The sequence below is a fragment of the Lonchura striata genome, chromosome 32 (genome assembly GCF_050655825.1).
Source record: "Lonchura striata isolate lonStrDom1 chromosome 32, ASM5065582v1, whole genome shotgun sequence".
NCBI lineage: Eukaryota > Metazoa > Chordata > Aves > Passeriformes > Estrildidae > Lonchura > Lonchura striata.
In genome coordinates this window covers 6,908,217-6,922,869 of record NC_140734.1, presented here as the reverse complement: position 1 = coordinate 6,922,869, position 14,653 = coordinate 6,908,217, and the positions used below count along the sequence as shown (strand labels likewise).

At 53.4% G+C, this 14,653-nt stretch overlaps 2 protein-coding genes across 4 annotated transcripts; both read left to right on the top strand.

The window, feature by feature from the left end:
* Positions 1–23: 23 nt before the first annotated feature.
* On the top strand, positions 24–6,330 carry SNAPC2 (small nuclear RNA activating complex polypeptide 2). 3 transcript variants are annotated; one of them, XM_085564287.1, is made up of 6 exons: positions 24–461; positions 2,237–2,344; positions 3,834–3,905; positions 4,043–4,283; positions 5,590–5,857; positions 5,981–6,330. In XM_085564287.1, the coding sequence occupies exons 1-5, from the start codon at positions 255–257 to the stop codon at positions 5,793–5,795; spliced, it is 834 nt and encodes a 277-aa protein (XP_085420413.1). In that variant the 5' UTR covers positions 24–254; the 3' UTR covers positions 5,796–5,857; positions 5,981–6,330. The 3 variants fall into 3 exon arrangements, with proteins under 3 accessions (XP_085420413.1, XP_085420414.1, XP_085420415.1); XM_085564288.1 differs by lacking the exon at positions 2,237–2,344 and having other exon boundaries at positions 112–461; XM_085564289.1 differs by lacking the exons at positions 4,043–4,283; positions 5,981–6,330 and having other exon boundaries at positions 138–461; positions 5,590–5,854.
* A 2,180-nt stretch (positions 6,331–8,510) lies between these two features.
* Positions 8,511–13,389, top strand: GABARAP (GABA type A receptor-associated protein). The gene is made up of 4 exons (XM_021551100.4): positions 8,511–8,705; positions 10,039–10,117; positions 11,218–11,336; positions 13,170–13,389. Exons 1-4 carry the CDS (start codon positions 8,616–8,618, stop codon positions 13,233–13,235), a joined length of 354 nt encoding a protein of 117 aa, XP_021406775.1. The 5' UTR covers positions 8,511–8,615; the 3' UTR covers positions 13,236–13,389.
* The last annotated feature ends 1,264 nt before the right edge of the window (positions 13,390–14,653 follow it).

Sequence of the window (14,653 nt, the reverse complement as noted above, 5' to 3'; positions counted from 1 at the left end):
CCGCGGAGGCGCCGCCGCCATTTTGGCGCCCTGAGGGAGCCGCGCGCCGAGGAGGTTTCGCCGCCGCGCGGTGACGTCACGAGCCGCGCGCCGAGGAGGTTTCGCCGCCGCGTGGTGACGTCACGAGCCGCGCGCCGAGGAGCCGCCGCCGCGCGGTGACGTCACGAGCCGCGCGCCGAGGAGGCGCCGCCGCCATTTCGGCGCCCTGAGGGAGCCGCCGCCGCCATCGCCATGAGGGAGGCGCCGCCGCCGCCATGAAACCGCCGCGGCGGCTCCGCCTGATCCCGGCGCGCTTCGCCAGGCTCTCGGCCAGCCCCGAGCGGCCGCAGCGGGGCCCGTGGGGGCTGCGGGAGAAGCGGCAGCTGCTGAGGGCGCTGAGGGACGAGGCGCTGCGCGGCCTCCCCGAGCAGCGGCTGCCGGCGGCGCTGAGGGAGCGGCTGCCCCGCAGGAGCGAGGAGGAGGTGGGGAGGGAGGGATGGAGGGGTGGTCGCAGGAGAGCCGGGGAGCCCCAAATTCGCGTCATAGAACCCCGAATTTTGCCCTCGGGGATCTCCAAATTCCTCCCTCAAAAAGCCCAAAATTTTCTCTTAGAAACCCCCAAATTCCACCCTCAGGGACCCCCAAAATTCCCACTCAGAAAACCCCGAATTTCGCCCTCAGGGACCTCCAAATTTCCCCCTCAAAGACCCCAAAATTTTCTCTAGAAACCCCCAAATTCCGCCCTCAGGGATCTGCAAATTCCCCCCTCAAAGACCCCAAAATTCTCGTCATAGAACCCCGAATTCCTCCCTCAAAAACCCCAAAATTTTCTATTAGAAACCCCCAAATTCCATCCTAAGGGACCCCCAAATTCCGCCCTCAAAGACCCCAAAATTCCCACTCAGAAACCCCCGAATTTTGCCCTCAGGGATCTCCAAATTCCTCCCTCAAAAAGCCCAACATTTTCTCTTAGAAGCCCCCAAATTCCGCCCTCAGGGATCTGCAAATTCCCCCCTCAGGGACCCCCAAAATTCCCACTCAGAAACCCCCAAATTTCCCTTCAGAAATCCCTAAATTTTCCCCTCAGGGAGCCCCAAAATTCTCATCATTGACCCCCAAATTCCCCCCTCAGGGATCCCCAAATTTCCCCCCTCAGAAACCCCAAAATTCCCCCCACAGGGATTCCCAAATTTCTCCCTCAGGGATCCCCAAAATTCTCATCATAGACCCCAAAATTCTCCCCTCAGGGACCCCCAGAATTTCCTCTCAGAACCCCAAAATTTCCCTTTCAGGGACTCCCAAATTTCCCCCTCAGGAACCCCCAAAATTCCCGTCAGAGATCCCAAATTTCCTCTCAGGGACCCCAAAATTCCCCTCAGAGACCCCCAAAGTTCCCACTCAGGGACCCCCAAATTCCGCCCTCAAGGATTCCCAAATTTCTCTCAGGGATCCCCAAAATTCCTGTCATAAAACCCCAAATTCCACCCTCAAGGATCCCCAAATTCCCCCCTCAAAGACCCCAAAATTCCCCTCAAAGATCCCCAAATTCTGCTCTCAGGGATTCCCAAATTTTCCCTTCAAAGACCCCAAAATTCCCAGTCAGGGATTCCCAAATTTCCCCCTCAGCGACCCCCAAAATTCCCCTCAGGGATTCCCAAATTCCCCCCTCAGGAATTCCCAAATTTTCCCCTCAAAGACCCCAAAATTCCCACTCAGGGACCCCCAAAATTCCCCTCAAAGACCTACAAATTCTGCCCTCAGGGATTCCCAAAATTCCTGTCAGGCACCCCAAAATTCCCCTCAGGGATTCCCAAATTTCCACCTCAGGGACCCCCAAAATTCTCCCCTCAAGGAATTCCAAATTTTCCCCTCGGGGTTTCCCAAATTTTCATTTCAAAGACCCCAAAATTCTCCTCAGGGACTCCCAAAATTCCCACTCAGGGTTTCCCAAATTTTCATCTCAAGGTCCCCAAAATTCCCTCTCAGAAACCCCCAAAATTCCCTTCAGGGACCCCAAAATTCCCCCCTCAGAGACCCCAAATTTGCCCTCAGGGACCCCAAAATTCCCAAATTTCCCCAAAATTTTTTGCTCCTGAGGTGCAGAATTTTACAAGGGTGGGAATTCCCAAATAATTTCTGGATTTCTGGCGGAATTTTAAGGAAAACCCCCAAAACTTTGGGGTCCCCAGGGCTTCCCACCCCCCCCCAAGATTTTGGGGAGCCCCAAAATCGCCGAATTTGCCCCAAATTTTGGCAGATCCGGGCGCTGCTGGTGCGGCTGCGGGGCCGGGCGGCCCGGGAGGCGCTGAGCTCCAAATTCCGGAACTTTCTGCAATTCCAGCGCCGGATCCGCGCCCCCATCCAGGTTTGGGAGGGAATTTTGGGAAATGTGGGGAGTTTTTGGAATTTTGGGCAATTTTTGGGTGGATTTTTGGTGGGTTTTGGGGGTCCTGAGCTCCAAATTCCGGAACTTTCTGCAATTCCAGCGCCGGATCCGCGCCCCCATCCAGGTTTGGGGAATTTTGGGGGGATTTTGGGAAATTTTTGGGGAATTTTGGGGGATTTTGGGGGTTCTGAACCCCAAATTTTGGAACTTTCTGCAATTCCAGCGCCAGAACCGCGCCCCCATCCAGGTTTGGGGGGATTTGGGGGAGTTTGGGGGGTCCTGAGTTGGGAATTTGGGAATTTTGGGGGTTTTTTGGATGATTTTGGGGTTCCTTGGCTGATTTTTGGGCTTCCCAACCAGAATTTTGGGGTTCCCAACCCAATTTTTGGGGAGTTTTGGCTGTTTTTGGAGTTCCTTGGGTGATTTTTGGGGTTCCAAACCCAGATTTGGGGTTTTTTTGCTGATCTTGGGGTTCCAGTGTCGATTTTTGGGGTTCCAGGGCTTATTTGGGGATTTTTTTGGGCTGATTTTGGGGATTTTTGGCCTATTTTGGGGTTCCCAGCCTGATTTCTACGGTCCTAGGACCGATTTGGGGATTTTTTGGGCTGATTTTGGGGATTTTTGGCTGATTTTGGGGTTCCCACCCCGGATTTGGGGTTCTAGGACCGATTTGGGGATTTTTGGGGCTGATTTTGGGGATTTTGGGGGCTGATTTTGGGGATTTTTGGCCTATTTTAGGGTTCCCAGCCCGATTTCTACGGTACTAGGACCGATTTGGGGATTTTTGGGGCTGATTTGGGGATTTTTGGGGCTGATTTTGGGGATTTTTGGCTGATTTTGGGGTTCCCACCCCGGATTTGGGGTTCTAGGACCGATTTGGGGATTTTTTGGGCTGATTTTGGGGATTTTTGGGGCTGATTTGGGGATTTTTGGGGCTGATTTTGGGGATTTTTGGCCGATTTTGGGGTTCCCACCCCAGATTTGGGGTCCATGGACCGATTTGGGGATTTTTGGGGCTGATTTTGGGGATTTTTGGCCGATTTTGGGGTTCCCACCCCAGATTTGGGGTCCTTGGACCGATTTGGGGATTTTTGGGGCTGATTTTGAGGATTTTTGGCCTATTTTGGGGTTCCCACCCCAATTTCTACGGTCCTAGGACCGATTTGGGGATTTTTTGGGCTGATTTTGGGGATTTTTGGCTGATTTTGGGGTTCCCACCCCGGATTTGGGTGTTCTAGGACCGATTTGGGGATTTTTGGGACCGATTTGGGGATTTTTGGGGCTGATTTTGGGGTTCCCACCCCAATTTCTACGGTCCTAGGACCGATTTTGGGATTTTTGGGGTGATTTTGGGGATTTTTGGGGCTGATTTGGGGGATTTTTGGGGCTGATTTTGGGGATTTTTGGGGCTGATTTTGGGGATTTTTGTCCGATTTGGGGGTTCCCACCCCGATTTTTGGCTCCCCAGGTGTGGCAGGACCTGGCTGAGACCCTCGTGGGAGGAGCCCTGGAGGGACCCCCCAGAGCCGCCTTCTCCCAGGTGAGGGGGTCCGGGGGGGGATTTTGGGGTTCAGGGGGGGATCCCCCAAATCCCCCCACCCCAAATTTGGGGTGAAACCCCCCAAAATAAAAAAAAATTGCCCCCAAAAAAACCTCCCCCCAAAAAATCCCCCCCAGGTGCTGACGCTGGCGGCCACCGAGCCCCTGACCCTCGCCTGCTCCAGACCCCCCCAAAATTTGGGGACCCCCCCAAATTTGGGGTCACCCCAAAATTCGGAGACCCCCCCGGAGGTGGAGACCCCCCAAAATTCCGGGTCGCCCCAAATCCGGGGGGGTTTTGAGGTGGATTTTGGGAAGATTTACGAATTCCTGGCGCGGATCAGCACAGGGGGAGAGGGGCCCCCCCTGCCCCCCGCAGGTGAGTTGGGGGGGACCCCAAAATTTGGGGGGGTCCCCAAAAATGTGAGGGGAGGGAAATCCCAAAAATTTGGGAGAACAAAAATCACAGGGGGAAATCCCAAAAATTGGGGGAAAATTTTTTAAGGGAGAAGGGGGTGGGAATTGAGGGGGGTGTCCCCAAAAATTTCGGGGTGAGGAGAGGGCAGAATTGGGAGGGACCCAAAATTTAGGGGGGAAATTCCAAAAATTCTGGGGAGAAATCCCAAAATTTTGGGAGGTTCCAAATTTTAAGGGGGGGGGGGAGGTCCCAAAAATTTGGGGGGGGGGGGGGGGTGATGTGGGGGAGGAGTAAAATTTGGGGTTCCCATTCCCATTTTGGGGTTCCCAGTGCCAAACTGGAATGTTCCATTCCCATTTTGGGGGTTCCATTCCCATTTTGGGGTTCCCATTCCCATTTTGGGGTTCCCAGTGCCAAACTGGGAGGTTCCATTCCCATTTTGGGGTTCCCAGTTCAAACTGGAATGTTCCATTCCCATTTTGGGGGGGTTCCATTCCCATTTTGGGGGTCCCAGTCCAAAATGGAATGTTCCATTCCCATTTTGGGGGTTCCCAGTCCCATTTTGGGGGGTTCCATTCCCATTTTGGGGTTCCATTCCCATTTAGGGGTTCCATTCCCATTTAGGGGTTCCATTCCCATTTTGGGGTTCCATTCCCATTTTGGGGGTTCCATTCCCATTTTGGGTGGGTTCCATTCCCATTTTCGGGTTCCCATTCCCATTTTGGGGTTCCCTGTCCCAAACTGGAATGTTCCATTCCCATTTTGGGGTTCCCATTCCCATTTTGGGGTTCCCATTCCCATTTTGGGGTTCCCATTCCCATTTTGGGTGGGTTCCATTCCCATTTTCGGGTTCCCATTCCCATTTTGGGGTTCCCAGTCCCAAACTGGAATGTTCCATTCCCATTTTGGGGGGGTTCCATTCCCATTTTGGGGTTCCCTTCCCATTTTGGGGTTCCCAGTCCCATTTTGGGGGTTCCATTCCCATTTTGGGGGTTCTATTCCCATTTTGGGGGTCCCAGTTCAAACTGGAATGTTCCATTCCCATTTTGGGGTTCCCAGTCCCAAACTGGAATGTTCCATTCCCATTTTGGGGGGGTTCCATTCCCATTTTGGGGGTTCCATTCCCATTTTGGGGTTCCCCATCCCAAACTGGAATGTTCCATTCCCATTTTGGGGGTTCCCATTCCCATTTTGGGGGTTCCCATTCCCATTTTGGGGGAGTTCCATTCCCATTTTGGGGGTGCTGACCCCGTTTCCCCCCCCGCAGAGGCCGCTGTGGTTCTGGCCTTACTGGGAGCGCTGCCGGCCGAACTGGGAGCACTGGGAGCGCTGGGGGGGCTCCGGCGGCGGCTGCGGCGCCTTTGGGGGTCCCTGAGCGCCCCCCGAGAGCCGCCCCGGAGCCCCGAGCCCCCCCCGTGCCCCCCCCTCAACCCCTTACTGGTGCCACTGGTTTTACTGGGACGGGCGGCCTGAGGGACTGGGGGGGGAAATTCCCAAATCTGGGGGGTCCCAAATTCCTGGGGGGGAAAATTCCCAAATTTGGGGGATCCCAAAACCCTGGGAGGGGGGAATTCCCCAAATCTGGGGGGTCCCAAATTCCTGGGGGGGAAAATTCCCAAATTTGGGGGATCCCAAAACCCTGGGAGGGAGTAATTCCCCAAATTTGGGGGGTCCCAAATTCCTGGGGGGGGCAAAATTCCCCAGTTTTGGGGGGGGATCCCAAATTCCATGAGGTCCCAAAAACCCCAGGGGGCCCCAAAATTCCTTGGGGTGAGACCCCAAATTCCCGAATTTTGGGGACGGATCAAATTTCCCGGGAATTCCCAATTTTTGGGTGGGGGATTCCCAAATTTCCCGGGAATTCCCAAATTTGTTTTGGGTGGGGGGAAGGGATCCCGAATTTTTTTTTTGGGGGGGTCCCAATTGGGAATTTGGGGTCACATTCGGGAATTTTTGCCCAGGTTTTGGGGGAGGGGGAGAAAAAAGAAAAATTTGGATTTTCCCAAAATTAGAGCTTTTGGGACTCGTTTGTGACTGGACTGGGAGGGACTGGGAATGAACTGGGAGGGACTGGGAATGAACTGGGAGGAGCTGGGATAAACTGGGAGCACTGGAAATGGGACTGGGAATGAACTGGGAGGGACTGGGAGTACTGGGAATGGAACTGGGATGAACTGGAAGGTAACTGGGAGGGACTGGGAGCACTGGGAATGAACTGGGAGAAACTGGGAGGGACTGGGGGTTACTGGGATGAACTGGAAATGGGGCTGGGATGAAGTGGGAAGGAACTGGGAGGGCTTTGGATGGAACTGGGATGAACTGGGAGCACTGGGAATGGGACTGGGATGAACTGGGGGTTACTGGGATGAACTGGGAGCACTGGGAATGGGACTGGGATGAACTGGGAGCACTGGGAGTGGGACTGGGATGGACTGGGATGAACTGGGGGTTACTGGGATGAACTGGGAGCACTGGGAATGGGACTGGGATGGACTGGGATGAACTGGGGGTTACTGGGATGGACTGGGAACACTGGGAATGGGACTGGGATGGACTGGGATGAACTGGGGGTTACTGGGATGAACTGGGAACACTGGGAATGGGACTGGGATGGACTGGGATGAACTGGGGGTTACTGGGATGAACTGGGAGCACTGGGAATGGGACTGGAATGGACTGGGAGCACTGGGAATGGGGCTGGGATGAACTGGGAGCACTGGGAATAGGACTGGGATGAACTGGGAGCACTGGGAATGGGACTGGGATGGACTGGGATGAACTGGGGGTTACTGGGATGGACTGGGAGCACTGGGATGGACTGGGAGGGAACTGGGATGAACTGGAAATGGGGCTGGGATGAACTGGGAGCGCTGGGAATGGGACTGGGATGAACTGGGAGCACTGGGAATGGGACTGGGATGGACTGGGATGAACTGGGGGTTACTGGGATGAACTGGGAGCACTGGGAATGGGACTGGAATGGACTGGGAGCACTGGGAATGGGGCTGGGATGAACTGGGAGCACTGGGAATAGGACTGGGATGGACTGGGATGAACTGGGGGTTACTGGGATGGACTGGGAGCACTGGGATGGACTGGGAGGGACTGGGAGCACTGGGAATAGACTGGGATGGACTGGGAGCACTGGGAATGGGACTGGGATGGACTCGCCCGGCTCCCCCCCCCCCGTTCCTCCCCCAATGGTTCCGCCCGCCCCGCCTTGGCCCCGCCCCTTTTCGCTCCCGCGCCCCGTGTTTATTTCCCCGCCTGCCACGTGACGCTCCCCGCGCGCCGTGACGTCAGTCACATGACGTCAGTCACGTGAGGGCCGCAGCACCGCCCGGATCCTTCCGCGCCTCCGCCCGGGGCCGCCCCGGGGCCTGCCCGGGACCCCTCCCCGCTACCGGCACCGGGAGGAGCCCGGGCAGCTCCGGGATCCCTTCGGAAGGGACTGGGCCGGACTGGGAGGAACTGGGATGGACCGCGATGAGCCGCACGCAGTTCGCGCAGCGCTGTGGGCTGCGCCCTTACGCCGTCTGCGCAGCGCCCTGGGCGCCGGCGTGGCCGCTCCGAGCAGCTGGGAGGGAACTGGGCTGAACTGGGAAAGGCCTGGGAAGCCTTAGGAAGGAACTGGGACTAACTGGAACGAACTGGAAGAGTCGTTGCGCTGAGGGCGAGTCCCGTACGCCATTTACGCAGCGCTGAGGGCACTTCCCATTCCCGTACGCCATTTGCGCAGCGCTGAGGGCACTTCCCATTCCCGTACGCCATTTGCGCAGCGCTGAGGGCACTTCCCATTCCCGTACGCCATTTACGTAGCCCTGAGGGCGCGTCCCATTCCCGTACGCCATTTGCGCAGCGCTGAGGGCACTTCCCATTCCCGTACGCCATTTGCGCAGCGCTGAGGGCACTCCCGCTTTCCTTACGCTGTTTCCGTAGCTCTGAGGGCACTTCCCATTCCCGTACGCCATTTGCGCAGCGCTGAGGGCACTCCCGCTTTCCTTACGCTGTTTCCGTAGCTCTGAGGGCATTTCCCATTCCCGTACGCCATTTGCGCAGCGCTGAGGGCAGTCCCGCTTTCCTTCCGCTGTTTCCGTAGCTCTGAGGGCGCTCCCCCGTTCCCTTACGCCGTTTGCGCAGCGCCGCTCCGTTTCCCTCAAGGGGCGCTCCTTACGCCGTTGGCGCGCCGTACGCCGTCGGCGCAGGCGGGGCGGGCCCGTATCCCTGCGCGCTCCCGACGCTCCGGTCCCGGTCCCGGTCCCGGTCCCGGTCCCGGCCCGGTCCGGCCCGGCCATGAAGTTCCTGTACAAGGAGGAGCACCCGTTCGAGAAGCGGCGCTGCGAGGGGGAGAAGATCCGCAAGAAGTACCCGGACCGAGTGCCGGTGAGGCCGCGCCTCAGGGAGCCCCGGAAATCCACCGGGAGCCCCGAAATTCACTTCGGGAACCCCAAAATTCACTTCGGGAGCCCCGGAAATCCACCGGGAGCCCCGAAATTCCCACCGGGAACCCCGGAAATCCACCGGGAGCCCCGGAATTCCCACAGAGAATCCCCAAATTCCCACCGGGAGCTCCGAAATTCCCACCGGGAACCCCGGAAATCCACCGGGAACCCCAAAATTCACTTCGGGAACCCCGGAATTCCCACCCGGGAACGCCAAAAATCCTTCCTGGGAATCCCAAAATTCCACCGAGAACCCCAAAAATCAAGCAGGGAACCCCAAAAATCCCGTCCGGGAGACCAGAAATTCCCACCAGGAACCCCAAAATTGCACCCGGAACTCCAAAATTCCCACAGGGAACCCCAAAATTCACCCCGGGAACCGCCGAATTCCAACCAGGATCCCAAACTTCCAACCGAGAATCCCAAAATTCCATCTGGGAACCCCAAAATTCTACCCAAGAATCCAAAAATTCCATCCAGGAACCCCAAAATTCCAATCTGAACCCCAAAATTCTACCCAAGAATCCAAAAATTCCATCCAGGAACCCCAAAATTCCACCCAAGAACCCCAAAATTCCATCCAGGAATGCCAAAATTCCATCCAAGAATCCCAAAATTCCATCCGGGAACCCCAAAATCCCCCCTGGAACCCCAAAATACCATCAGAGAACCCCAAAATTCAGCCTGGGAGCCTCAGAATTCCCTCCCAGAACCCCAAAATCCTCCCCGAGAACCCCAAAATTCCACCCAAAAGCCCCAAAATTCCATCCGGGAACCCCAAAGTTCTTACATTTTCGTGTCCCTTTGGGGTTTCCCTCAATTTTGGAGGTTTTCTTGCTTAAAATTCAGGAGGTTTTCCTCAAATTTAAGGGATTTTCCCCAAATCCAGAAGGATTTTCCCCAAATTCCCAGGATTTCTTCCCCAAACTTGGGAAGATTTTCCCCCACAAATTCGGGGATTTTTTTTCCCAAATTCATGGGGATTTTCCTCAAATTCAGGGAAGTTTCCCCCTAAATTCACATTTTTTTCCCCCTAAAATCCAAGAAATTTTGTACCCACAACTCTGGGAGTTTTATTCCCCGAAAATCCGAGCAGATTGGGACTCAAAAATCCAAATTTTATTCCTCAAAATCCAATTTTTGTCCCCCAAACTTAAGGAAATTTCTCCCCCACAAAATCCAGGATTTTTTCCCCAAAGTGAAGGAAAATTTTACTTCACAAGTTCTTTTTGTTTTCCCCCAAAATCTAAGGGATTTTCCCAATTTTCCCCCAGGTGATCGTGGAGAAGGCGCCCAAGGCCCGGATCGGGGACCTGGACAAGAAGAAATACCTGGTGCCCTCCGACCTCACAGGTGGGGCAGGAATTTTGGGGAATTTGGGGAATTTGGGGGAATTTGGGAATTTTTGGGGCTTTTTTTGGAAATTTTGGGGCTTTATTTTGGAATTTTTTTGGGTTTTTTTTCCCATTTTTTTCGATTTTTTGGGGCAATTTGGAGGTTTTTACGGGGAATTTTGGCGTTTTTTATGGGAATTTTGGGGTTTGGTTTCGGGAATTTTTTGGGGTTTTTGTGTTTTCTTTTTTTTGGTGGATTTTGGTGGGTTTTTTTTGGGAATTTGTTTTGAGTTTTTTGGGAATTTTTGGGGTTTTTTTTGGGAATTTTGGGGTCTTTTGAGGAGTTTTTGGTGTTTCTTCTCAATTTTCTGGGTTTTTTGGGGTGATTTGGAGTGTTTTAGGTGGATTTTTTGGGGTTTTGGACAATTTTGGGAACTTTTGGAGGGATTTTTTTTTTTAATTTTGGGGTTTTGGGGGATTTTGGGGTTTTTTGAGGAATTTTTTGGCTTTTTGGTTTTTTTGGAGCATTTTTGGGGTTTTTCCCAAATTTTCTCAGTTTTTTTGGGGTGATTTAGAGTTTTTCTGGTAGATTTTTGGGGGTTTTGGGGTGGAATTTGGTGTTTTTTTGGAGAATTTTTTTTTGCAGTTTTTCAATTGATTTTTGGGGCTTTGGGGTTGATTTTGGGGTTTTTAGGACTGAGTTTGGGGGCTTTTGGTAGATTTTGGGATTCTTGGGCAGATTTTGGGGTGTTTATGGTTGATTTTGGAGGTTTTTGGGTTGATTTGGGGGTTTTTAAGGCTGATTTTGGGCTTTTTATGGTTGATTTTGGGGTGTTTTTCGGCCGTTTTTGGGGTTTTCTCTGTTTTTTTTTATTAGTGAGCTGATTTTTCTATTTTATTTTCAATTTTCTCCCTGATTTTGGGGCGATTTTGGGTGTTTTTGGTGCTTTCAGTGTTTTTAGTTCTATTTCCTGATCCGGAAGCGGATCCACCTGCGGGCCGAGGACGCTCGGCTCAGATTTTGGGTCGATTTTGGGTGTTTTTGGGTCGATTTTTCTGGTTTTTTTTTGTTTTTCTCCCTGATTTTGGGGTGATTTTGGGTGTTTTTGGTGCTTTCAGTGGGGCAGTTCTATTTCCTGATCCGGAAGCGGATCCACCTGCGGGCCGAGGACGCGCTCTTCTTCTTCGTCAACAACGTCATCCCCCCCACCAGCGCCACCATGGGCCAGCTCTACCAGGTCCCAGAGCCCCGAAACCTCCCCAAACAACCCCAAAAACACCCCAAAAAATCCCCAAAACAGCCCCAAAAATATCTCCAAAACCTGTCCAAAATATCCCCAAAACGGCCCCAAAAATATCCCCAAAACCTGCCCAAAACAGCCCCAAAATATCCCCCAAAACCTCCCCAAAACAGCCCCAAAACCTCCCCAAAACAACCCCAAAAACACCCCAAAAAATCCCCAAAAATATCCCCAAAACCTGCCCAAAACAGCCCCAAAATATCCCCAAAACAGCCCCAAAAATATCTCCAAAACCTGCCCAAAATATCCCCAAAAGAGTCCCAAAAATAGCCCAAAAACAGCCCCAAAATATCCCCAAACCAGCCCCAAAAATAACCCTAAAAACCTCCCCAAAACCTCCCCAAAAATATCCCCAAACCCTGCCCAAAACAGCCCCAAAATATCCCCAAAAATATTCCCAGAACAGCCCCAAAATATCCCCAAAACCTGCCCAAAACAGTCCCAAAATATCCCCAAAACAGCCCCAAAAATATTCCCAAAACCTCCCCAAAAATATCCCCAAAACCTGCCCAAAACAACCCCAAAAATAACCCCTAAAAACCTCCCCAAAATATTCCCAAAACAGCCCCAAAACATCCCCAAAAACCTCCCCAAAATATCCACAAAACCTCCCCAAAAATCCTCATAACCTCCTCCAAACAGCCCCAAAAACAACTCCAAAAATATCCCCGAAACAGCCCCAAAATACCCCAAAAAATGCCCAAAACAGCCCCAAAAAAATCCCGAAAACCTGCCCCAAATATCCCCAAAACCTGCCCAAAACAGCCCCAAAAAATGCCCAAAACAACCCCAAAAATATCCCCAAAAACCTTCCCAAAAATCCCCAATATTTCCCCAAGAACCTCCCCCAAACGACCCCAAAATTCCCAAAAATTCCCCAAAAAGCCCAAAACTTCTCTGAAAACCTCCCAAAAATTATCCCCAAAAATTCCCTAAAACCTCCCCAAAATCTCCTCAAAACAGCCCCGAAATCTCCCCAAAAATCCCAAAATTATCCCCAAAAATCCCCGGATCACCCCAAAAAAACCTGGGAGCATCCCCCCCCCAAAAAATGGGATAATGGGAACAAAAACTGGGGGGAAATTTGGGATTTGGGGGAAATTTGGGGGAGAAAATTTGGGAATGGGGCATTAAAAATCCCAGGAAAAAGCCCCAAAATCCGGGAAAACCCCAAATATTCCCAAATATTTTGAATTCCCGATTTTTATCCCATGAATTCCCGGTGTTTAACCCCTCAATTCCCGGTGTTTAACCTCTCAATTCCCTGTTTTTAACCCCTCAATTCCCGGGTTTTTAACCCCTCAATTCCCGGTGTCTAACCCCTCAATTCCCGGTGTTTAACCCCTCAATTCCCGGGTTTTTAACCCCTCAATTCCCTGTTTTTAACCCCTCAATTCCCGGTGTCTAACCCCTCAATTCCCTGTTTTTAACCCCTCAATTCCCGGTGTTTAACCCCTCAATTCCCGGGTTTTTAACCCCTCAATTCCCGGTGTTTAACCCCTCAATTCCCGGGTTTTTAACCCCTCAATTCCCGGTGTTTAACCCCTCAATTCCGGGTTTTTAACCCCTCAATTCCCTGTTTTTAACCCCTCAATTCCCGGGTGTCTAACCCCTGATTTCCCTGTTTTTAACCCCTCAATTCCCGGTGTTTAACCCCTCACTTCCCGGTGTTTAACCCCTCAATTCCCTGTTTTTAACCCCTCAATTCCCGGTGTCTAACCCCTCAATTCCCGGTGTTTAACCCCTCAATTCCCGGTTTTCCCCCCTCAGGAGCACCACGAGGAGGATTTCTTCCTTTACATCGCCTACAGCGACGAGAGCGTCTACGGGGCCTGAGCGCGCGGCCGGGGCTCTCCCGCCCTTCCCGCCTTTTCCCGCCTTTTCCCGCTTTTTCCCCCTTTTTCCCCATTTTTTGCCCCTTCCCGGTTTCTTTTCCCGCCCCCTCCCCCCCAATAAAAGCGACGGAGCCGCCTCAGGGCCAGGACCGGAAGTGGGCGTGGCTTGAAGGGGAGGCGGGGCTTGCATAATGAGCCCCGCGCGCCAAATGCGGGCGCGGAGGGGGCGTGGTTTGCATAATGAGCGCGCGCGTGAGCGGCCAAATATGGGCGTGGGGGGGCGGGGCTTGGATAATGAGGGTTTTGAGCATGCGGACAAAGCGAAGTAAAAGCAGGGAGGGGGCGTGGTTTGCATAATGAGCGCGGGCGCGCGCCTGAGCGGCCAAATATGAACGTGGGGGGCGGGGTTTGAATAATGAGGGATTTGCGCATGCGGACAAAGCAAAGTAAAAGCGGGGGCGTGGTTTGCATAATGAGCTCCGCGCGCAAACGCAGGGTGCCATGTTAGGTGAGGGGGCGTGGCTTGCATAATGAGCGCCAAACAGGGTGCCATGCTAGGTGGGAGGGGGCGTGGCTTGCATAATGAGTTCCGCGCGCAAACGCGGGGTGCCGTACTAGGGAATGAGGGGGCGTGGCTTGCATAATGAGCACCAAAGGCAGGGTGCCAAACTAATAGAGGGGGCGTGGCTTGCATAATGAGCACCAAACGCAGGGTGCCAAACTAATAGAGGGGGCGTGGCTCACATAATGAGCGCCCTGCGGACGCACATAATGCACAATAAGGGCGGGGCGATGGCTCGATTTGCATAATGACCGCCGCGCGCGTGCGTAGAAGCCAAATAAGACTAAAAAAAATAAGAGGGGCGTGGTTCGCATTTGGGAACGCGGCTGGAAATTTGGGATTGGGGGAAATTTGGGAATGGGGGAGGAAATTTGGCATTTGGGGGAAGAAATTTGGCATTTTGGGGGGGAAATTTGGGATTGGGGGAAATTTGGGAATGGGGGAGGAAATTTGGGATTTGGGGGAGGAAATTTGGGATTGGGGGAAATTAGGAATGAGCCACGAGCAACGGGGGATAACCCGGAGGGGGCGTGGTTTGCATAATTAGGACGTTGCGCATGCGTAGAACTCAAAGCGAGCGCGGCGGGGAGCGCGGTGCCCAGAGAGGGGCGTGGTTTGTATAAATAACTGGGATGTTGCGCATGCGTAGAACTCAAAGCGAGCGCGGCGCGGAGCGCGGTGCCCGTAGAGAGGCGTGGTTTGCATAATTAAGAAGCCGCGCATGCGCAGAACTCAAAGCGAGCGCGGTGCCCAGAGAGGGGCGTGGTTTGCAGGTTTAGGATGCCGCGCATGCGTACAACTCAAAGCGAGCGCGGTGCCCAGAGAGGGGCGTGGTTTGCAGGCTTAGGATGCCGCGC

Excerpts from the sequence above, each read along its gene's own strand:
- SNAPC2 (XM_085564287.1), top strand. The coding sequence starts at position 255 with ATGAAACCGCCGCGGCGGCTCCGCCTGATCCCGGCGCGCTTCGCCAGG. Across the intron at positions 3,906-4,042 it reads CCAGAGCCGCCTTCTCCCAG|GTGCTGACGCTGGCGGCCAC; the intron begins GTGAGGGGGTCC and ends AATCCCCCCCAG. Across the intron at positions 4,284-5,589 it reads GCCCCCCCTGCCCCCCGCAG|AGGCCGCTGTGGTTCTGGCC; the intron begins GTGAGTTGGGGG and ends CCCCCCCCGCAG.
- GABARAP (XM_021551100.4), top strand. The coding sequence starts at position 8,616 with ATGAAGTTCCTGTACAAGGAGGAGCACCCGTTCGAGAAGCGGCGCTGC. Across the intron at positions 8,706-10,038 it reads AGTACCCGGACCGAGTGCCG|GTGATCGTGGAGAAGGCGCC; the intron begins GTGAGGCCGCGC and ends ATTTTCCCCCAG. Across the intron at positions 11,337-13,169 it reads CCATGGGCCAGCTCTACCAG|GAGCACCACGAGGAGGATTT; the intron begins GTCCCAGAGCCC and ends TTCCCCCCTCAG.